The sequence below is a fragment of the Felis catus genome, chromosome A2, assembly GCF_018350175.1.
Source record: "Felis catus isolate Fca126 chromosome A2, F.catus_Fca126_mat1.0, whole genome shotgun sequence".
Taxonomy (NCBI): Eukaryota; Metazoa; Chordata; class Mammalia; order Carnivora; family Felidae; genus Felis; species Felis catus.
The window spans coordinates 3,490,095-3,511,999 of record NC_058369.1 but is presented as its reverse complement, the minus strand read 5'-3'; the positions used below and the strand labels follow the sequence as shown (position 1 = coordinate 3,511,999).

General features: G+C 63.5%; 1 protein-coding gene, 1 long non-coding RNA gene and 2 other non-coding genes across 14 annotated transcripts in view; 2 read left to right on the top strand and 2 right to left on the bottom strand.

Moving 5' to 3' along the window:
* The first annotated feature begins 805 nt into the window (after positions 1-805).
* On the top strand, positions 806-878 carry TRNAV-CAC. The gene has a single exon. It is a non-coding gene; the product is annotated as a tRNA-Val (tRNA).
* Positions 879-1,076: 198 nt separating this feature from the next.
* On the bottom strand, positions 1,077-1,148 carry TRNAG-UCC. Its single transcript has one exon. It is a non-coding gene; the product is annotated as a tRNA-Gly (tRNA).
* Positions 1,149-1,438: 290 nt separating this feature from the next.
* DPP9 (dipeptidyl peptidase 9) overlaps positions 1,439-21,905 on the top strand; it is a 40,733-nt gene continuing 20,266 nt past the window's right edge. For 4 of the 11 annotated variants that reach the window (XM_045044104.1, XM_045044138.1, XM_045044135.1 and 1 more), the window contains exons 1-9: positions 6,445-6,578; positions 8,454-8,552; positions 8,760-9,013; positions 14,042-14,154; positions 15,205-15,378; positions 15,461-15,629; positions 16,340-16,453; positions 19,709-19,837; positions 20,919-20,980. In XM_045044104.1, the coding sequence (XP_044900039.1) occupies positions 6,511-6,578; positions 8,454-8,552; positions 8,760-9,013; positions 14,042-14,154; positions 15,205-15,378; positions 15,461-15,629; positions 16,340-16,453; positions 19,709-19,837; positions 20,919-20,980 (1,182 nt within the window). In that variant the 5' untranslated portion in view covers positions 6,445-6,510. Of the gene's footprint in view, positions 1,577-2,331; positions 2,476-2,592; positions 2,647-4,809; positions 4,901-6,444; positions 6,579-8,453; positions 8,553-8,759; positions 9,014-14,041; positions 14,155-15,204; positions 15,379-15,460; positions 15,630-16,339; positions 16,454-19,708; positions 19,838-20,918; positions 20,981-21,905 lie in introns of those variants that run through there. The other 7 variants (XM_023250867.2, XM_045044144.1, XM_045044107.1 and 4 more) reach the window with 6 other exon arrangements.
* LOC123381844 lies at positions 7,466-12,119 on the bottom strand. Its single transcript, XR_006589314.1, has 2 exons — positions 11,438-12,119; positions 7,466-10,940 (listed from the first exon to the last, which is right to left on the bottom strand). It is a non-coding gene; the product is annotated as an uncharacterized LOC123381844 (long non-coding RNA).

The following is a 21,905-nucleotide window of genomic DNA, read 5'->3' as shown; positions in this document are numbered from 1 at the left end:
AAGGAAGGAGCTGCCTCCAGCTCAGTGGAGGAGGCGGTGGACGGAACAATGTCTGAGTCTGGCCAGGCTGCCCACAGACTCTGCCACCGTCCGTGGCACTTTGTCCCAGCAGCAGTAGGAAAGGAGTCTAGGTCTTCATGATACACGGCCGTGACCGTGGTCTGCCGGGCCCCAGGGGGCTCTGGGGCATAAGGAACGACGTGCGTCCCGTCAACGGGTGTTTCACATGCTGTTCCTTGGTTAATTTTCCCGCAGAAGCAGATGTTGAAAGTATTGATGTGTTTCCGTTAAGCGCAGGAGAGTAACATTACCGTAAAGTTCTTAATGTTTTGAATTGAATTGTCATACACTTTAAGTTTCAATATTTTCTTGAGGATACTCGGGCGGGGGGGGGGGGATAGCCACTCAAAAATGCACATTCTTGCTCCTGCCTCAGACTCCACTGCGGTTGGGCAGGGCACTGCCGAAACCTGTCTCCCTGTACGGTTTTGATACATTGTTCGTTAGGGAATCCTATTGCTAGTAACAGGAGCATTTTAGTACGTTGCCCGAAAATATCCATTTGTCTTGATTGTTGCGTTTTCTGGCACCCCCTTCATGTCTGCACCTGAGGCCACTGCCTCGCTCTCCTCGCTCTAATCCTGGTCTGGGGGGGTGGGGAGGGGGAAGCGCGCTCCTCCGAGACCCCCCCCCAACCGGCCCCCGCCCCCGGCCCCTCCTCCCTTCCGCGGGGCGCGGGCCGGAAGCGCGGGAATCCCCGCAAAAGCAGGCTGTATAGGCGTCCCAGAAAAACCGCCTCTCGCCAGTTTCCGTAGTGTAGCGGTTATCACGTTCGCCTCACACGCGAAAGGTCCCCGGTTCGATCCCGGGCGGAAACACGCGTTTTCCCAGCGTAGGACGGCAGGTAAACCCTCGTCCAGGGTCACCGGGACGAGGTTTTTAAATTTCTCCCGTCGCTTTTAAAGTCATCGCAAGGTACGAAAAACTTTAATTCGGCAATTTTTTTTTTGTTTTTTTTAATAAAGGACGTTTCAACAGGCTATGGGGCGGGGGGGATGAAAAACAACAGCGTCGCCTGCGTTGGCCGGGAATCGAACCCGGGTCAACTGCTTGGAAGGCAGCTATGCTAACCACTATACCACCAACGCTCCGGCAAACACCGCTTTCTCTGAGCGCCATTAGTAGAAGCCCCATCGGTCGGGCTGGGCGATACCAAACCGCACAGGGGCGCCTCTCTCCAATGTCCCCTCCTGCTCCCCGCGCCGGAAGATGCTGCCGAGGGAAATTCCAAGCCTCTGGCCGCCAGGGACTGTGCGGGCGCGTCCCCCCCCCAGGATCGCAGCCACCTTGGTACCGTCCGGGCGGCGGCCAATCGTAGGGCGCCGCCTGGGCCGCTCAACTTCCGGGTCAAAGGGGCCCGAGCCACCGGCTCCCCCGTGTCCGCCGCCGCCGCCGTCCCCCGCGCCCGCCACTTCCGGGGCCGCAGTCCCGGGCATGGAGCCTCTAGCGTGAGGCGCCTCCGGCCCCGGGACGCCCTTCCCAGCCCGGCCGCCGCTCCGCGCCTGCCCCGAGCCCGGTGAGCAGCGCCTGCGCGCCCCGTCCCGCCTCGGCCGCGACCCCGAGCCCGCCATTGACCGGCCCCACCTCAGCCCTGACCCCGGACCCGCCATTGGCCGGCCTCTCGGGCGCCCTCCGCCCCGGCCTCCCCGCGCCCCGGCCCTGCCTTTGGCCACACTCCCGGTTCCAACGGCCCCCGCCTCGGTTTCCCTTCCGCCCCGGGCCCTCCTCCTCGGCCCTTCTTCCCCTTCTGCCTCCTCCGGTGGCCGGGCCACCTCTCAGCCTCGCTCGGCCCAGCCTCCCCTCTCGTCCCGTCGCTGCCCAAGCCACCTGGCTCCGGTCCCTTCCGGGAGCGGCCGCACCCACGACGGCCCTCCTTCCCTGCAGGCCCTGGAGCTCCCCTCCCCATGCAAACACATGCTCCCCGTCCGAGAGCAGAGGCCGCCTCCCGGACCTGCTTCCTGCCCCCACCCACTCACCCCTCCCCGGGCGCTTGGCTTCCCCTAATCCACACCCCCACAGGTTCCAGCCCCTTCTCAGCCTCCCTTCCGGCCCTGTCCAGCCGCCCACCTGCTTCCCACCGGGCTCTAGACCAGTCTTGACACTTCCCCATCCACGCTGCGGCGGAGCCGTCAGAAGGGCCCCGCTCGTTCTGTTTTCCCCCGCCGCCGTCGTTCTCCCCCCCCCCCACCCCCCCCCACCCCGCTCCCACCGGGAGGAAGTCACTTGCCTCAGTGGCAAGAACCAGCGTGCTTTCCAGGAGCTTGGACTAAAGCCCTGGAGGTGTGCACTGTGGTCGAGTCCCTGGCTGGTTCCCGGGAGGACTGGGCCAGATGGGGGAGGTCTTTCCTCCCCGGTGCAGTTCAGGGCACGCAGGCGGCATTGCAGGGCGGTGAGGTGGCTCTAGGATCTGTCCAGGTAGAGAGAATGGGGCGGGGGGGGGGGGGGTCAGGACTCTCGAGGGGAAGGAGAGCGGGCTGTTTCGGCCAGGCTCTCCGCTGACCTGCTGCACTAACAGCATGCTTGTTCCATCAGGGTCTGTATCCCACGCCTGCGGCTGGAATGGAGGCTTTCTGGACCCTTTAGAAGGTCAGTGGTGCCGGCCGGGGGGTGACGGTGGCGGCTGGCGTGTGGGCTGGCGGGATTCATTTGCGTGCTCCAGGATATAGACATCTGCAGGAAGTGGTTTTCTGCAACTCCGGGGTCACTGCCCTCGGGCCGCTGGGGGGGGGGGGGGCGTGGCTGCATCCTCCCCCCGGGGAGCCCAGCGCCTGGCCCTCAGTCAGCCTTTGGTGGGGATCCTGGCTCTCAGGGGGGCGTCGGTCCAATCCCGCCCGCCGCCGGATGGTCAGTAACTTGTCTAGGTGACAGTATTGGCTGTGACGTAGGTTCCGTCGCATCTGGTGTTTTCTTTGAGCGCTTCATTGTCACAGCAGCCCGCCACGCAGGTACGGTGGCCCCGTCTCACAGCTGCGGAAACGGAAGCACAGTGTGACCGAGAGGTTACCCTCAACCTCATTTGACTTAGCCGAGAGGTCGAGCGGTTTCTCAAGGTCACAGAGACCAAACGTTGTAGAGTCAGGATTTGAACCCATCTCTCTGAGCACGGCGACCCCTCTTTTCACCACAGGACTAAGAGTGAGGCCAGGGCTCGCCCACGGCCTCGGCGCTGTGACCAGGCGCTGCTTTCTTTTTCTCAAATATTTATTTATTTCTGGGAGAGTGCCAGTGGGGGAGGGAAGGGCAGGGGGGTGGGGGGGGGGGCTCTGCGCTGACAGGCTGGACAGCAGCGAGCCCGACGCGGGGCTCGAACTCTCGAGCTGCCAGATGGTGACCTGAGCCCAAGTGGGACGCTCAACTGACTGAGCCGCCCAGGGGCCCCTGCTTCCCTTTTCTTGAAGCCTCTCGGCACCCGCCCAGCCACCTGGGGCCTGGCTCATCACAAGGGTGTTTGGGTGCTGACCAAAGCAGGGCTCCCTTTGACTTCAGACAGCGTTCAAGGGCCTCATTAACTCTACCGAAAACCCTGTGTGTGCCAGGCATGGAACAGGACGGGTGTAAGCCTGCCCCCCTGGAGTGACATCCCGGGGAAGGGTGTCCCCTCACCCAGAGCAGGGGTTCTCAGCCTCAGCACTGGGGATGTTTGGGGCCACGTCACTCTTCGCAGTGGGGGTGAAGGCGAGCGTCCTGTGCTTTGTGGTTTGATTAGCAGCCTCCGGTCTGCGTGCCGGGGGCCCGTCTCCCAGCCGTGATGACCAAAAATGGCTCGTGGGGGCACAATTGACCCTGGTTGAGACCCGCTGGGTGACGGGATGCGGTTGGCCCCGAAGAGACTCTGTATTCCATAATCATTGGGGCTCCCGAGGTCCTGGGACGTTGCACCATTTACATTTGTGAACTGAGGGAGAGGGGAGGTCACTCACAGACGCTGGGGTCACCGTGGTTTGTACAGTCTGACCCATCAGGGATTTATTCGAGTGTCTCGTGTGGGCCTGAAGATCTTACTCCACTGCCCCCCCAAATTAAGAATGCAGAGTTTCTCTGCCTCGGCACGCTCAGTGCCCGGAGCACCCCCAGTTGTGACAACCACGGCTGTCCCCGGTCATTCTCTGGGGAGGGGGGGCAGAGTCCTCCCCTTTGAGAGCCACTACCCCAGAGTTAGCTTTGTATGGAAGGACAGGATGCTGTGTGGGGGTGACAGAGCGGTGACTTTGGATTGGGGGTCCGGAAAGATCTCTGCAGAGGTGAGACCGGGGCGTGAAGGAGAAGAGGGGCGAGTCCCACAGAAGGCAGGGAAGGGCCCCTGGGCCGTGGGACCGGCAAGCGCAAAGGCCCTGGGGTGGGAAGGAGTCGGTGTGTGTAGGGGAGAGTAAGGCCAGCGTGGTTGGAGATCACGGTCAGGGGCGAGAAGGGGAGGTCAGGAAGGCCATCAGAGTGTGGCCACAATGGGGACCCTGGGACTGTTGGGTTTCTGGTGAGCACCGGGGGTGGCGTCCTTGGCGTCATTTAAGACTGCCGTCTTCTCGGGGACTTCTCACCTTGGGAGGACCGCACGACAGAAAGGATGCTGGTTTCTGGCAAATGCCGGGCACCCTCTCGAATTTCCGGGCAGAGCCTCTTCAAAACGCCCTTGGCGTTGGGTGTCCCCAGAGTAACAGAGGGCTGCCTAGAGCGGTGGGCAGGCGAGCAGGGCCGAGAGCGGGCACGCCCAGACCGCTGGGGGTTGCAGCCCGGGGGTCTCTCTGCCCGCAGGCTCCCCCACCCTCCTGAGGTCAGCTGAGTGGTTAATGCGGAAGGTTAAGAAGCTCCGCCTGGATCACGACCACACAGAAGGTTGGAGAAGGTAAGGGGTGTGGCCGCGGGAGCCCTGACCTGTGGGGGTGTCGTTGAGGTTCCCAAATTTCCGATGATGTCCTAGGTCTGGGAAGACCCCTGCCTCCCCCTGCCACCCCCTACCTTTCTGCAATGCCCCAGGACTCTGTTCTGGCTGTTCCGCATGAGGTGGCAATGTAGGCGAGAGCAGGGTTTCTCAGCCTCGGGACTGCTCACGTGGGGCCAAGCCATTCTCTGTGGGGGGTGTCCTGGGCGCCGTGGGGGGTGGAGCAGACCCCTGGCCCCCAGCCCCTCGATGCTAGGAGCACCCCTCTGTGACAACCACAGATGTACCCAGACATCACCCGGTGTCACCTGGGGCAGGATCCGGCCCGGCTGAGAACCGTTGGTCCGGAGGTTAGAATGTGGGTTCGGGGTCCGTCAGACTCGGGTGATATCTGATATTGGGCGGGTCATTTGATCCCTCTGAGCCTACTTTGCAGCCTCCCAGATGGGGCTGGCCCCAGAACTCACCTGTCAGGGTCACGGTGAGGAGTAATCATAATTGTCCACGTGAGGCCCTGGGGCACTTGGTGAGTCTCACGTCTGGGGCCGTGCGCGAGGCGGAGGCCACAGGAAGCCCTCGGCGAGTGGGCTTCTAGCCCCCGTGGCTTCGTTTGCTTTTAGCCGGTGGGAGCGACCGGGCGGGCAGGAAGGGCACTAAAGAGCTCCTGGAAGACAGGGGTGACGTTGAGCAGTCTGCTTCGCTCCCCGGACGCGGGCTCCGGTGTCCGGTGGGGAAATACATCAGCAGGTCGGCTGGTGACGGAGACCCGAGTGCCCCTTCTCACGTGCGTTAGGTCCCCGGCGGCCACGGCGTGGGCTGCAAACTGAGTCTGCGCCGGCCGGTCGTGACAGTGGGAGGCCCGCACGGTGCCGGAGGCAGGCCTTGGAGGGCAGAGCACGGCCCGCTGTTCCCCGGGAGCCCCCGCCCCACGGGGCCACGGCGAGTGTCCTGAGGGCCGCTCAGGCATTTCCTCCCCGGAGCACGGCGGGCCCCCGCCCCTCACCTCCCCGGCGCCTGCCTCCCTGCCCGCCTTCTCTCTCTGCGGTTGGCCGAATGCTCCCAGACCTGCGGCCGGCACCGAGAATCCACAGTTCCTTCTTCCTTCTGCCTGTTGCCCTCGTCACGGGCCCCGCTTGGGTCTCTGGCGGATGCCCCGCGGGGCGGTGGTCCTGGCTCTCGGAGCACCAGTTCACAGGCCGCAGACCTCCCGTGGGGCCTTGACGGTGTTGGCACCGGAGGGCCCGAGCCGCCTGCCGGTGGCCTCGTGGTCCGCGAGGCGTCCTGCTGACTGGCAGAAGGAAAGCGTAGGTGGACCCGGCCCAAGTGGCTTGGAATCCGCTTCCGTTTCCCCAGCTGTGTAAACCCTTGACTGGAGGAGCTCAGGCTGGCCTAGGATGGGAAGCGGGGCACTTGGTTCACCTGTTCCTCCCCTTCCCCCGCCTCCTCTGCAGTCTCTCTGCACTTCTGGGGAAGAGAGAGGTGAGTGGAGGACCAAGTCATAGCACCAAGCCTTGGCCTGTCTGGGAGCTCAGACCGCCTGGCCACATCTAGAAGATTCCTAGAAGTTTCTCCCGATGTTTCATTTCATTTCTCATCTCCTGGATCACATTTTTGCTCCTTGGGCTCTCTGCAGTGATCGGAGGCAAGATCATTTTTATTGTTCCTTGCTATGGAAATAAGCCACATGATTCTGTGAGCGTTTCTGCCCGGCTCTCAGCTTATGGGGTCCCCTTTGGGAACCCTGGAGGTTGTGATCGGTTTTGCTGCCGTGAGCAAGGCCTGAACGGTGGCCGCAGTTTCGGGGGTGGGGTGGGGTGGGGGTGGGGGCTGGGCTGGTCGGAGGAGTCCCCTGGCCTGGTTTTCTGGGCTGGTTGTCAGCAGCGCTCGGGGCCATGTGGGTTCCGGAGCGCTCCGCCTGTCCTGGCCCCAGCCCCTGCCTGACACTGCCCGTGCCCAGCGCCGCCCATGGAGGTAAACCACAGCTCTGGGGGTGGGGGGGGGGCCGGGACATGCTGCATGTGACCCTCACTGGGTCTCCCGTCTTTTCTGGCTTGGGTTCATTTGCCCCGAGGGTCCCAAAAGCCCTGATGGCCTGTGATCCGTGGCTTCAAAGCCATCGTAGGAAGTTGTGAACCGAGGGCACTCTTTGTGGCTGGGGAGCAGGAACCGCCTGCTTGCCGTGCCCCCCGAGCCCCCCGAGCCCTGGCTGGGTCCAGTAGGACGGGAGTCAGGGAGGCTTTTCTGTCCCTCGTCTGATACAGGGTCAGGGTGGAAAGGGAACTCTGAAAATCGGCCCACGGAGGCCATGCTCAGAAGCGTCTCCTCTTGCCCCTCGAAGCAGGAGACAGGGGTCCTTTCTCCCGTATGGGGACTCGGGGGGGTGTCTTGCTGCGAAGGGGCAGGCCCTTCTGGGAATTGGAGGGCACCGTGTGAAGGTGGGCACAGCTCTGCCTGGTGCTTCTCTGAAGCCCTCGGCCTGGGCTGTCCCTGTCCTTGTCCCTGTGTAGCAGTAACGACTCCCACTTTTGACCAGTGAAGCCCGGGCTCCGCCTGTAAAGCAAAGCCACTAATCCCGGAGCAAAGCCGCTAATCCCAGAGCACAAGGAGGCCCGGCATTCAGCGAGACCTTAGGCCGTCCGATGCCCACGGAGGAGAGGGAGGCCGCCCCGCTCACCTTGGCGGCCTCGCTAGAGAGCCCGGCTCTTCCGGAACCGGGTCACTGTGGCTATGTTTAGATTTCCCTAAAGCAAATATTTGCCTGGCTAGTCCAGTCCGCTCAAGAAATGTGCCCAACAGCCAGGGGGAGAGAAGGGAGGGACGGGGCCTCGGCCACAGCTGCTCAGGGAGCGGGGGAGGGGTGGGGCGGGCTGTCCCGAGGGGCGTCCGTTCTCTCTGCTGGGGTTCTCACACCGTCTGTGCACAACTGCTTGTCTCTCTGAGCCTGTCCCGTGAGGCACGAGTTTCCCCTGCTGGACCCCAGGCTGGATGGCACGGGGGACGAGCTGTGCCGATTAATTCTTTACGCTCCGTTCTTTGCGTGTGAGCGAGCCTGTCTCCCCGAGGGCTTAATGCAAGATAATCATTCCACACGGCCCTCTGTGGAATGCGTCCTGGGAGCCAGGGGCCTCCTGAGGTTCTGGGGCCACTGCCATGAACGGGACAGGTGATCAACAGACAACCCTTGTGCCAGTGCTCTGAGGGCAGGGGACGTTAGTCGCTGACGCGCCTAATGGAGAGACCAGCTTCGGTACAGATGGTCACGGAAGGTTTCTGAGGACCCGACAGATACTTACACTGAGATCTGATTGGACGTTAGTCAAGCGGAGAGAGGGGAAAAGTGTTTCAGGCAGAGGGAAGCACGTGCCAAGGTGGGAAGGAGTCTGGCCTGTTTGAAGGGCCAACGGAAGGCCAGTTTGGCTGGGCAACTGATAAAAGGGGGATGAGGTTCGAGGGGCTGGCGGGGGTCAGAGGACAGAGAGCCTTGAAGGCCGTGACAAGGACTGGTTTTTACCCCCAGGACTCTGGAAAAGCAAGGAAGACGTTTAAGCGATGGGGTCAGATCTGCGGTGGATGTGTTGGGTCCGTTAGCGAGATGTTGGGGTCATTCGGCACACAGGTGGCAGCGGCTTGGATCTCGGAAGCATTTGTGGTGTTTGAAAGAAATAGAACGACACATTTGGGACGTATTTAGGGGGGCTGGGACAGTTGCAGGGGGGCTCGTCGGGGGGGTTCAGGAGCGTCTGACGAGGGGGCAGCTTGTCAGTGACACATGGGCGTCATCCTCCCTTCTCATCGTCTCCCCACTGTCCCCTCCCCCTTACAGCTTGTCGCTGAATTCTGAGGGGACAGAGAGGATGGCCACTGGGGCGCCAGCGTCTGAGCGGGGTGACGCGGTCGGGACGGAGGACCCGGCCTCCCGCTTCCAGGTGCAGAAACACTCGTGGGACGGGCTCCGGAACATCATCCACGGCAGCCGCAAGAACTCGGGCCTCATCGTCAACAAGGCTCCACACGACTTCCAGTTCGTGCAGAAGACAGACGAGTCGGGCCCCCACTCCCACCGCCTCTACTACCTGGGTGAGCCCTCCAGGCGCCCTGAGGCCCAGCCGGTCCTATCGGTTAGGAGGTCCAAAAAGAAGGGCCTGGCCCTGGGCAGATGTCCCATGAGGCCGTGCCCCCCACGGTGACTTCCGTTTGCAGCAGCGGTCTGGCTCAAGGGTGCTGCGGGGGGAGGTGGGGGGGCGGCAGGTGTGCAGGTGAGTGGAGCAGAGGGCGGCCCTGCCCCGTTGGGTTGCAGCCGTGCCGTGGCTGGGCCTTGGACGTGGCTCTGAGCCGCCGCGATCGTCTCCAGAACCAGGGCAGCTGGGCCTGCCCCTGAGTCGTTTCCCAGCCCCCCGGGCCGGGCCGGGCCGGGCCAGTGAGCGGCTCCTGGCCGTCGGAGTCACAAGTAACTCCCGTGGGTGCGCGCCGTGGGCCCACGCGTGGGAAGGCTCTTTGAGTGCGCCCGGGGATAAACGACACAAGCGGCTTGTCACACGATCGCGGTCCTCGCCCCAGACGCCTGGATAAGCACGTTACCTGCTCGTCGCTTCCTTCTGCGCCACGTGCCTCGGGGGCAGCGCTGTCTGCATCCCCGGCGGCGGCCGCTCGTGGGTTTGTGTTCCCTGCCGGCCCCGGGAGGGCCTGTGGGGGAACCGGTGGGGCCTCACGCAGGCCTGGCTCCTGGCAGGTGGGCAGCGAGTTTCTACTGAGCAAGCGGACGTTGCCTTGCTTTGCCCGAAGGTCTCGCGGGGCCCCTGCGGCAACAGGGCCGGGCGTGTCCCTGTGGAAGCAGCAACGGCCCACGATTGGTGACCCGGGTCGGGTGTTCAGCCTCGGCCCTCGACTCGACACTCAGGGCCTGACCGTCCTCTAAGGACCCACGGCCCCTCCGGGACGATGCCGGCCCCGGCCGGGCCCTCGGTCAGCGTTGGCGTGAGGGGTGGCACGCACCGGTCGGCGAGGGGCGTCCTCTGCCTGCGGCTGACCCCCGCCGAGGGCCACGGCAGCAACTGGACGCCGGGTGGCTCTGCCCTCCGCAGACTCGGTGCGGCACCCCTTCGTAGAGACAGACGTGTGTGGAAAGCACGTTGGTGGTTTGGTGAGCGCGGGGTTGGAAGAGGAGGGATCGGGAACAGAGGTCAGCAAGCGCCCGCCGTCCGTTTTGGAGATCTGGTTCTGCTGGGCCTCGGCCGCCCCGGTTCGTCCCTGTCCCCTCCGCGGCCGCTCCCGAGCGTAGTTGCAGCAGAAGCCGTGTGCCCCCCGCCGCCGCTGAAAATCTGTACCGCGTGGCCCTTTACAGACAAGGGATGCCAGCTCGGGCCTGGGAGAGACGAGGATTGGGCGTGCTTCGGGCGACGGTCATTCAGGGGGCGTGGCTCTCGGGGGCAGAGGTGGCCGGGACACGTGGACTGTGGCGGCCGCTGCTTCTCCCTTCCCCGTGGTGCCACGGCCCCCAGCTCGGTTTTCCACCCCTCGCCGACTCAAGGTCAGGCTGCCGTCCTGGGCCGGATACGTGTATGAGTTTCGTGGGGCTCCCGCTGTCGCAAATCACTGCCGACTCGGCGGCTTAACACAAACAGAAATGTATTCTGTCGCGGTTCTGAAGACCAGAAGTCTGAAATCCGTTTCTCCGGGCCAAAGTCAAGGTGTCCGCAGGCCGCACTGCGCTTCCTGCAGAGGCCGTGGGGGAGGACCCGTTCCTTGCCTCTTCCGAGTTCAGGTGTGGCCGCCGGGGCACGGGGCCTCCTCCTCTGCCTTGTGTCTGAAGTCTGCCTCGGTCTCCCTTATGAGGGCACGGGATTCCATTCGGGGCCCACCCGGGTAATCCAGGCTTCTCCCCAACTCCAGACCCTTAACCGAATCCCCTCTGCAGGTTCCCTCTTGCCGCAGAAGGTGACGAACTCCCAGGGTCTGGGGATCAGGACCTGAGCATTTGGGGGCCACTGTTCAGCCAACCGCAGAGCTGCCGAAAGGGATGGAAACCCCCTGAGCTGGTTTGAACCACCAAGGGCACCTCACAGGAAGGACTCGGGTGTGCTGGGGAGCCCCCACCCCGGGCCTCAGGCCATGGCCCTGGGAACCAGGAGGTGCGAGGGGCCCAGGCGTCTGCCCCGCACACGCTCTGCTCCACACATCCGCCCCCACCGGACACCTGCCTTCCACCGCCACGCGCCCAGGGTGACCCATCTCAGGTTCCAGCCACCCGCACAAATGGACGAGCTCTCGGAATTTCTGGGAGCGGGAACTAGGTCGGTTCGACGTAGGTCAGATGTCTTGTCTGCGGCCCGTACGTGGGGCCGGGGCTGGGGTGAGTGGGTCCCTGCAGTCCGCAGGACGCCTGCCACCACGGCGGGTAGGGGACAGACAGCCCTAGACAAGGGCTGTGGACTTGGCGGAGACCCCAGAACCCTCCCCGGACATCTCCGAGCCATCCTGCTCTTTTGGGGTGACGTAGCTCACCTTTGAGGTCATCCGTCTGCATCACTCAGTACCTTCGGGGTGCCCCGAAGCTCACTTCGTGTCCAGGTTCTTGGGGCACGCCCCCCTGGAGCCCCCGAGTACTTTCGTGATAGGTCATTGTGCTGGTCTGGCCCCAGGAACGCTGCAGCCAGCCTTGTTTGCAGATGGAACAGAAGGGGCCTCCGAGGGCCATGCCGCCGTGCTTCCCCTGGGAGCCCCTCCCCCAGAGTGCGCGCCGGCCTCACCGTCACCGGGGCCTCAGGGAGGGCTCTGCCGGATGCACACGACGGATGAGTCCAGCACGAAGAAACTCAGCAGAGGAGGGAATGTGCGGGCTTCCGTGGCCGACGATGGTGGCGGTCGGGTTCCAGGGCTCGGACCGCAGCTTCTCCGGCTCTGCGTGGGTTGGTCGGCTTGTCCCCTGCAGGTGGGCGTCTCCCGTAGGACAGAGGACGACGCAGGGCCCGTGACCTCTCTGGGAGTCCCTCAGCAGGGGGAGGGGGCCTCTTGTGTCCTCGTGACCTAGAGGAGAGCCCGGACCCAGTGCGGGTCACATGCCCATCACGCTGGCTCCTGAGGCCGCAGTGCCCAAAGATGGTGCTTGTGCACATCTGGGCCACCTGCCACCCCGGTGGATTTTGGGGGCTGGGGTGCTGTCCCCAGAGGTGGGGTGGAGCTGGCAAGGGGGGAGGCAGGGGAGGGGCAGGGGCAGCAGAAATCAGACGCTGGGCTTACACGCCCAGCGTGTGACATCACCAGCACAGGTGCCAGGGCGCCGCAGGGAATGTGCTGCTCTGTGCCATTTGGTGCCGTCACTTATTAATGCGCTGGGTGGAGGAGGTGGCTCCGATGTCCTTGGCAAGGCCGTTCTGTTGACTTCCTGTTGGGAGGCCTCTGGCTCTCCCGCTGAGCCCCGAGAACAGGGGGTCCAGAGCTCGGAGCTCGGGCTGCTGGCTGCTTCCTCCCGGCCCTCCACACGGCTCCCACACGGCTCTTAACGGGGTGTAATCCACACAGCCTAAAACTCTCCCTTCTAAAGGTGGGCGCCCCTGGCTTTTAGTGCACTCACAGCGTTGTGCAACCCCACCGTCTAATTCCAGAACGTTTCCGTCACCCCAGAAAGAAACCCTGGAGCCATTAGCTCTCGCTCCCCTCCCGCCCCCGGCTCCTGGCCACCATGAGTCTGCTTCCTGTCTCTCTGGGGTTGCCTGTCCTGGACGTTGCATGGGAATGGGGTCATGCACCGTGAGATTCTTGTCCCCACCTGTCTGTCCCCACCTGTCACATGAACTTGAGAAGGAAGGATGCCCCGGGGGGGGGGGGGGCGGCGTCACGCCTGTGCCTCGAGCTGGGGATGAGAGGCAGAAGGCACAGTGTCGAGGGGCCTTGGCCGTGAAACCGTGGGTGTGGCTCACGCGCACGTCTACATCACCTTTGCGTTTTTCTCAGCGTGAGCTTCCTAAGGTTGCCCTTGAAACCTTTCCTCTTGAGATACGTTCTTCTGTTGCTAACTGAACTTCCGTGCCACGTTGATCGGAAGTGGAAAGCCCTCGTGCATTGCCACGTGAACCAGCTGTCCGTAAAGAGAGTCGTGACGAGAACAGACGTTATCTGTCAGGCTCTGGCCCCAGAGGCGCTGAGCGCGGGGCCTCCCTGTCCCCCGCTCGTAGAGGCGAGAGCGCGTACGAGGAGGTCCCCGAAGAGGCTGCCACCGCCACGTGGAGTCTTCCCCCTGGAGAGCACGGACCGAGAGGGGCCCGGCATTGTTAGCCCGTTAACAACAGCCCCGCCGTCATGCGTTGACTTGAAGACGCCGCGGGTCGGAAGAGAGGCTGTTGCTTCATTTGCCACTAAGAACACGACCGCCCCTTTGACAGTAGGATGCAGCCAAGGGGCAAGAACACGAGAAACAGCGACTTCACTGGCGAAGTAGCCCATGTCCCTCCGAGCGACCCATCGGGGACACCGCGCGACGCGCCTGCGCCTCCTGCGTCCGGCTCGTTTCGTCCACACGGAGTCCTCACCAGGCGGCTACTGTCCTCTTGCAGACAGGCTCAGATTAGATCAGTGGGGCATCTGGGGGCGTCTGTGGCTGTCACCACCCAGGCGCTCCTGGTGTCGAGCGGGTGGGGGCCGGCGGGGGCCAGCGGAGCCGAGGGGAGGGGTGCTGGTGGGGTGTGCGTTTCCCGGCTCCCTTCCTACGTTTGCTCTTTCTCTGACCCCGGATTGATCCTTGGCCTGTGCGGAAGACTTTGACGGGAACAGACACCCGAGCCCTGAGCCTCACCTGTTGAGAGCTGGGTTTCCCCGACCCTTTTTGTTCTCTCGCGCGCTAGTCCTTCGGTAACTTAGCACAAGGCATCTGTCCAAACCTCTCAGGTGTGGAAGATCCCATTACTGTTGCTAATGGGCTCGAACCCGGGGCCGGAGCATCTGTGGGGAGGGCTGCGCGGGGGGGGGGGGGGGGGAGGCGGGGGGAGGGAGAGGTTGGAGAGGAGCCAGCCGCGGGGAGCCAGCGTCACCCCTGAGGCCAGCCCTTGCCCCAGGCCCTCTCCTCGCCCTGGGCAAGGTCACCCATTCTGGTTTTTCTCTCTTCCCCCCAAGGGATGCCTTATGGCAGCCGCGAGAACTCCCTCCTCTACTCAGAGATCCCCAGGAAGGTCCGGAAGGAGGCTCTGTTGCTCCTGTCCTGGAAGCAGATGCTGGATCACTTCCAGGTGAGCCCGTGCTGCGGGGCTCTGTGCTGCGGGGCTCCGGCCGGCGCTGCCCTGGGCCCCCTCTCCACCCCCCCCACCCCCGCCCAGGGCGAGGGAGACAGGTGCAGGGCCCCCCTTCCCGCTGTGCTCCAGCCCCAGTGCGGGCTCTGACGAGCGCTCTTACCAGAAGTGTCTTTTCCACGCCTCACAAAGACTTGGAACCAACCTGGTTCCTGCAGGGGAGGCTTGGCTGGTACTTAACCTCATCCAAAGTCGGCTCACCTAGGGAGAAGAGGGCCGGCGAGGGACGGGGGTGCCTTTTGCCGTGGTTTATGTTGATTTCTTTGTGGTCGTGGAGGCACATCGTGCATTTCTCCACACCCGTGTGGCCGCCCTCACTTCTGCCCCAGGCCCACCAGGCGGGGTGGGCGGGGGGGCGGTCGTGGCACTCCGGGTTCTGCTTTTCAAAAACACGTTTCTTGCTGGGAACGTTGCCCCGTCGTGTTCAGAGTTCTCCTCGGGGCAGCCGCGCGCCCAGACCCCTCCGGGTTGGGTGTTTGGGTGGCCCGGTGGTCCTGAATTTGCCCCGCTCCCCCCGTGCAGAAAGCAGAAGTGTGTGGTGGAGGGAGGGTTCACCCAAAGCTCTGGTTGGATGGGATGGTGCTCAGGGCAGGAGGGAGGGCGTCTGCGGCATTGGCGTCGGGGAGCAGGGGAGAGTACCTTGGGTAGCCGCCCGTGCCGGCGGCTAGGGGAGAGCCCCGTCTGCCTCAGAGAGGATCTCTGGGCAGATGTGGGCCCAGGCGAGCCCAGAGACGGGCCCAGAGGGGAGGAAGCCTCGGGCGAGCCCGGAGCCTGTCAACCAGCCCTGTTGCCGAGCCCGCCTGGGCACCTCATGGCCCCCCCGGGCTCGGGCCGCTCTGGCCCCCTGGTTGGGGAGCTCCGCTGGACAGCTCTGCTCAGCAGAAAGTTCCCTCTGGTGTGGAGCCACGGCAGGTGCGCCGAGCCCTCCCAGGAGTGCCCGGGTGCCGGGCTCCTGGCTGCTGACGCGGGCCCATCTGTGTGTGTCCCCAGGCCACTCCCCACCACGGAGTCTACTCTCGGGAGGAAGAGCTCCTTCGGGAACGGAAGCGCCTGGGGGTCTTTGGCATCACCTCCTACGACTTCCACAGCGAGAGCGGCCTCTTCCTCTTCCAGGCCAGCAACAGCCTCTTCCACTGTCGGGACGGGGGCAAGAACGGCTTCATGGTGAGCCCTGGTCACTGGCTGGGGGCAGGGCGGGTGGCCGGGCAACCTCCCGTCCCCCTGAGCCAGACCTCTGTGTCCCCAGGTGTCCCCCATGAAGCCCCTGGAAATCAAGACCCAGTGCACCGGGCCCCGCATGGACCCCAAGATCTGCCCTGCCGACCCCGCCTTCTTCTCCTTCATCAACAACAATGACCTGTGGGTGGCCAACATCGAGACAGGCGAGGAGCGGCGGCTGACCTTCTGCCATAGAGGTGAGGCCACGCAGGGGGCCGGCTCCTGTCCCGGGTGGGTGCTCGTGTGGACGGCCCCCAGCGCAGCTCCCAGAAAGGCCCCCGTTCCCACTCCCGTTACCCCGACCACCGGGCGCCTTCTCGGACCCTGCTGTCCCGCTTCCCCCGCCTGTGTGTCCTGCATGGCTCTGCCCCGGCCTCACGGGGAGTCCAGCTGCCTGGTCCATAGTTTTCTCTGTGTGAGTCGGCCGGGGTGGCCTCTCCCCGCACCAGGTGCTTGTTCTGCCTCTGCTCACGTGAACCCCCCCCCCCCCGTTCCCGTCCGTCTCCTCCGAGTCGGGCTCGGGTCTCACGTGCTCCCTGAGTTCTCCCTCACCCCCCTGCTCCCCAGAAGTGACCTCCTTCTGCATGTTGTGTGGAGCTCTGCACCAGTCAGGGGCTCCGGTCACACGGCCCTTCCTGCCCGCAGCCCCAGCGCTCTCTCCCTAAACCTGAAGCTTAGCCCAGGCGGCACGGACGCTGGCCGCGTCCGGAGACACCGTGAGCTGTGGTGGCTGGTTAAGGACGCTCCTGGCATTGAGCGGGCAGGGGCCAGGGCTGCGGGTCAACCCCTCAGCGCTCCGGACGCCCTCAGCCGTAGGATGTTTCAGCCTCGAACGTGCGCGGTGCTTGGGGGCGGAGGCCGGCTGTGCACTGCGTTCCTCACCGCATGCGGCTCTCTCCCTGTCCAGGCTCACCCAGTGTCCTCGATGACCCCAGGTCTGCGGGCGTGGCCACCTTCGTCATCCAGGAAGAATTCGACCGCTTCACCGGCTACTGGTGGTGCCCTGCCGCCTCCGGGGAGGGTAGGCGCCCTCGCGTTTGCCAAAGCGCTTCCCGCGCGTTCCTTCTGCTAGCGGAGCCACGGTCTGCCTGCTTTTCTGCTCTCGGCTCTTCTCGCTTAAAACAAACCGCAGAGCCTTTTGTGTCGATAGTCGTGTCCCAAGCCGTTCAGGCCGCTCTGACAGGACCCCACAGGCCCGGGGGGCTGGGGAACAACAGACATCTTTTCCTCCGGGTTCTGGAGGCGAGCCGTCCAAGGCCGGGGCGCCAGCGGATACGGCGTCTGTTGAGAACCTGCCTCCTGGCTCATGACCACTGTCCTCTCCCCGCGTGCTCACAGGGCAGAAGGGCAGGGCACTCGCTGGGCCTGTGTCGTGAGGACACGCTCGTCTCATTCCCGGGGCTCCCGCCCTCCTGACTTAATCCCCTCCCGGAGGCCCCACCTCCCCCCACCAGCGCCTTCGGGTAGGATTTGACATTTGAATTTGGGGGTACGAACTTTCTGTCCGTTGCAGTCAGGACACAGAGGACTCTGATGACTAACTGTCCCTGGGGTGATGATGGGCCACGGCGTGTTTAACTGGTTCCACACCTACCGACGCTTCGGCTGTTGCCGGTGTTTGGTTTGGGTCTCGCCTTTTGTTATAAACGGTGCTATGGCGAACATTTTTAAAAAAATTTTTTTAATGTTTACTATTTTTGAGATAGAGACAGAGAGCAAGCAGGGAAGGGGCAGAGACACAGGGAGACACAGACTCTGAAGCAGACTCCAGGTTCTGAGCTGTCAGCACAGAGCCCGACACGGGGCTCGAACCCACGAACCGTGAGATCGTGACCTGAGCCGAAGTCGGACGCTTAACCGACTGAGCCACCCGGGCGCCCCTGAACATTTTTATATACACCTTCTGATCTTCTGGGAGTTTCTCAGTGGTTCTTAGCCAGGGACGATTCTGCTCCCAGGAGACCCCAGGTGACATCTGGGGACATCCGTGGTTGTCACGACTGGGTGGCTACTGGTACCAGGCAGGCAGGAGCCACGGGTGCTGCTCTGCGCCCTACGGTGGCCAGGACGGCTCTCTCCCACAAGGAGTGATCCAGCCCCAAATGTCAGCAGGCCCGAGGACCCTGAATCCTGCCACAGACAAAATCCCAGCTATAAGAGCTGAGCGGAAGCTACACGCGGCTTCGATCTTGATGGATTTTCTCTTTGTGGAAGAAGCCAGATCAGTGGGTCCTTTTGTATCTCTGTGTCTTTGTCCCCGTAGTGCGGGGGTATCTTGTCCCCTCCAGTGTTCGGTCAAGCAAGATCCACCTTCTCTGGGTGGGGGACTTGTTTCTGGAACGTGCCCGTAGCATCAGACCCTCTTGTGCTGCTAATTGATTTCTCCGTGGCCTTCGTACCCCCGTGAGCTTCAGCGGTGCTCACGTCCCGGCCCCGGGCTCCGGCCGTCTGCCGTCAGAGCCCCGTCTCCTGTTCGCTCTAGTTCAACTCACCTTGTCCTTAAATTAACTTGAAAGAAGACCTTATGGTCCTGCCATCAACAGAAGCAAGACACTAAATCCTGTGATACAAAGAAGCCGGCACGATACGTTTAAGTCGGCTCCCAGGAACAGGAGGGGTCGCCCCATCAGAGGGGCACCTGAGGCCGCCTGGTGCTGCCCGAGACTCAGGCCGGGTCGCAGGTTACAGGGGACAGTGCCGTGACCTCTCCTTCCACCTGGGCCGGGCTCCTCAGCGCGCTGCCGTGCGGCGTGTAGCCCCGGGGCCCGTGCCTCTGGAGCTAGGGTCCGGGGTCAGCTCTTTCAGCCTGTGGCTGTCTGCAGGCCTGAAGCGTCCTGGTCGGTAAGATGGGGTCCTTGGCCACGAACCGGATCTCTCTCCCTCGGCACTCTGGACTTCGGGGCTGGCTCATCCTCTGTGCTGGGGGCCGTCCTGAGCACTGTGAGGTGTTGAACAGCATCCCTGACCTCTACTTGAGGTGTTCCTCGGGCTCTGACCAGCTCAGGTGACCGACCCCTGGGCACACAGAACGGCCCTCGGTTGGGGTCCGCTGGTCTAGATGATCTCAGAGGTCCTTTCTCTGGCGTGCTGGTACCGGCTCAGAACCCCCTTCGAGGAAGAATCCCCCCCAGCCAACGCCACGGCCGTCAGCCATCTGGGGTAGCCCCCTCCCAGACCCCACACCCGGGGTCACCTCCTGTGCTGTCTCGCATGAAGGGATGGGGCTTTTCCTCGGCCACGGCAACCCGAGAGTATTCTTCCTGGCTGTCGGGGTCTGGGGCCCAGGAGTCCTTCGTGCGGGGCAGGTGGACGCAGAAGTCTGAGGCAGGGGTTCGGGCTGCGGTGCGGCCAGTCCCACACCGCATGGCCTCAGGCCAGCGGCTCACCCCTCCTGTGCCCCCTCCCCCCCTGCAGACCCGGTGGGGCTGGGCCCCTGGTTCTGGAGGCACCCCTGCTCCATCTGGGGCGAGTCTCCGGTGGGGCTCTAGGACGCTGCAGATGGGGACCCTTTTCGGCAGCCTCAGGAGGAGGCAACAGCCGTGGGCTCCCTCCCCGTGAGGTCAGCACTGCCCGTGCCGCGTTCCTTTCCAAGCGGCCACCGCTCGGGGGTTCACGCGCTTGTCACGATTCTTATCCCGAGCCTTCTTGAGCCGAGCCCCGCGTGTTACTCCGCCGGGGCCGCCAGAAGCAAGCCCCCCAGACACGGCGGCTCAACAATAAGCATTTACCGTCCTGGTCCTGGAGGCGGGAGGTCGGCCATCAGGCGTCCCCGGGGCTGCTTCCTCCTGGGGCCGCTCTCCTCGGTGTGCGGACGGCCGTCTTCTCCCGTGTCCTCACGTGGTCGTCCCTCTGCGTGTCTGTGCCCTCATGTCTTGTTATGAGGACACCAGTCAGATTGGATCGGGCCACTCTGATGATCTCCTCTCAAACTCATCATCTAACACCCTGTCCCCAAATAACAGCCCCATTCTGAGGTGCTGGGGGCTCCCAACACGGGATTTCAGTTCAGCCCCATAATACCACATAGGGCCACCTCTCGTGCCATTTCGTGCTAGGAACGGCTCGGTTCTTCCCATCGCGCAGGTGAGAACACTGAGGCCCTGGCATGAGATGTAACGGTTACGGTAAACAGCAGGGCCAGGCTTTTAGCCCGGGGGCTCAGGCTCTTATCCGGGCCCTGCCGTGGTAGAGCTGGGGGTCCCCTTTATGTGCGGCAGAAGGTGGGGTGACAGCAGGCACGTGTGGCGCCCCCAGCAGCTCCCCCTGCCCCTTCCAGGTCCGGAAGGCTGTAAGACGCTGCGGATCCTGTATGAGGAAGTTGACGAGTCTGAGGTGGAGATTATTCATGTGCCCTCTCCTGCGCTAGAAGAAAGGAAGACGGACTCCTACCGATACCCCAGGACAGGTGAGGGCACTGGGCAGTGGCCTGGGCTGCCCAGCAGGGCAGGGGTGCACCAACCAGGACCCAGAGAGGGAGGCCGGGCTCGACAACGGCAGCGGGGCCGGTGCCACTATCGGTGACCTCGGGGCCCGGGGAGACGGTGCGAGAGGGGGGGCCTGGGGGTGCGGCCCCACCCAAGGGCACGTCAGATACTTGGCACCTCGTGAGAATGCAGGCTCGAGTTTGCCCTGTTTCTCGAGGAGGCCGGAAATCCAGATGGCTCCAAGAAACGGCCTGCTTCTTAAATGCTCCTCGAATTATTTAAAAATGCTTGGCGAGCTGACTGAAAATACGTTGCAGGCCGGGTTCGGCCTGTTTCTGGTCCCCTGGGAAGCACGTGGGAAGCGCCTACTGTGTGCTCCACCCGACAGGACCTTCCAGGGATACTTCCAGTCCCTGGTGCAAGTGGGAAGGGCCGGCCCTCCTCCTGCCCCGCTGCACGGGTGGGAAGCTGAGGCTCAGAGGGGCTGCCCGTCCCGGGGCGAGCACCGTGCAGGCCACGGTGGGGACTGATCGTAGGTGGGGCCGGAGCCTGACCCGCACCTGTCTGTGGCGAGTGCCATTTGGCCATCCCAGCCAGTAAGCCACGTGCCTCCCGACAGCTCGGGGCCCAGCTGAGGCACGGGGGACACGTGTCACCTGTCCGCATCGTTGACGGTCTTATTGTGGACGTGTCCTGTCTTTGCGACCAACTCTCAGGCTCTCCAAAGGCAGGGAGGCATGTTCTTTACGTTTTGTCCCCCCACGACCCGCCTTCCCACCCAGCACGGGGTCTGGCCTGCGTTCTTAAATGGTAAAGACGGTTGTCACGGAACAAGGTCCAGGGCCAGAGTCAGAAAGGCCTGCCCGAGGGACTTTGTGCCCGGACCAGAGCGTTGACGTGCCCACGGAGAGACCTTTGGATACCTGGTCCCTTCCTGCCCCTCCCTCCCACGCTGGCTTTGTCACCTTCCTAGGGTATCACCCCACAACCTCCACCCCAGACACCTGCTCTCGGCCCTCACGGGCGACACCTGCCGGCCTCACCTCCCTTTCATTTCTGCAGGCAGCAAGAATCCCAAGATCGCCCTGAAGCTGGCCGAGTTTCAGACCGATAGTCAGGGCAAGGTGAGCGTGGCCAGGGTGCCCGGGGTGGGGGCTGGGTGAGGAGGGGTGGGGCCGGGGTAGGTGGCGGAGATGGGGGGACAGTTGGGCGACATCAGCAGGCCGCTTGCCCCCTTTCCAGGGGCACGTGAACCCGAAAAGGCACTGCCTCCGTAGCGCCCCATCACCCTGCCTCGGTCTCAAAAACGAGTGGTGGCCCGGCCTCATCTGCCTCTGGGTGGTCCTGGGGTGTGAGGAGGCGATGCTGAGGAGCGGTCCTTGAGCAGAAGGTCCCACGAGAGCTTCCAGAACAGTCTCCAGAGCAGAAAGCTCCGTTGGGTAGTCGTCCAGGGGACTAGAGCTCCGCCCCGGCCACTCCCCGTCCCTGGCATTTGGGCAGGTCCTCACCTATAACTTCGCCGGGATGGTCAGTGCTCCAGACGCTTCTCTCTGTCACCCCGGGTCAGTATCGACAACAAGTGTCCTTATCACCCTGGGAGCACTTGCTCAGGACCCCGCAGCCGGGAGGGCAGGAGAGGCTATAACCGAGAAGGGCCGAGGGGATGCCAGGTCAGACGGAAACCACCCCTCCCCCCAGGTCAGAGGTCAGAGCACTCAGACAGGCTGAGGAAGCTCTGGGACGTTTGTGCCGGGATGACTTTTTGTGTGAGGTTTCCCAAAAGGCGGAAGATGAAATGTGCTTATTTTCACGATCGGGGGTTAGGTTTTGGTTTCGGAATGATCAGACCCTGACCAAAACCTTTCTACACTCCGCACCAGAACGTTCTGGCAGATCTTACACAGACCTGACGTTAGGTGGCTTCACTGAGCCCCTGCCAGCAACGTGGTTCTCGGCCCATCCTCCGGAACCGCCGAGCGCCGGCCCCGTTAGCCTCCGGGAAGCCGCGGCAGCTGGACGTTGTGTCGCCCAAGGCTGCCTGGCCCTGTG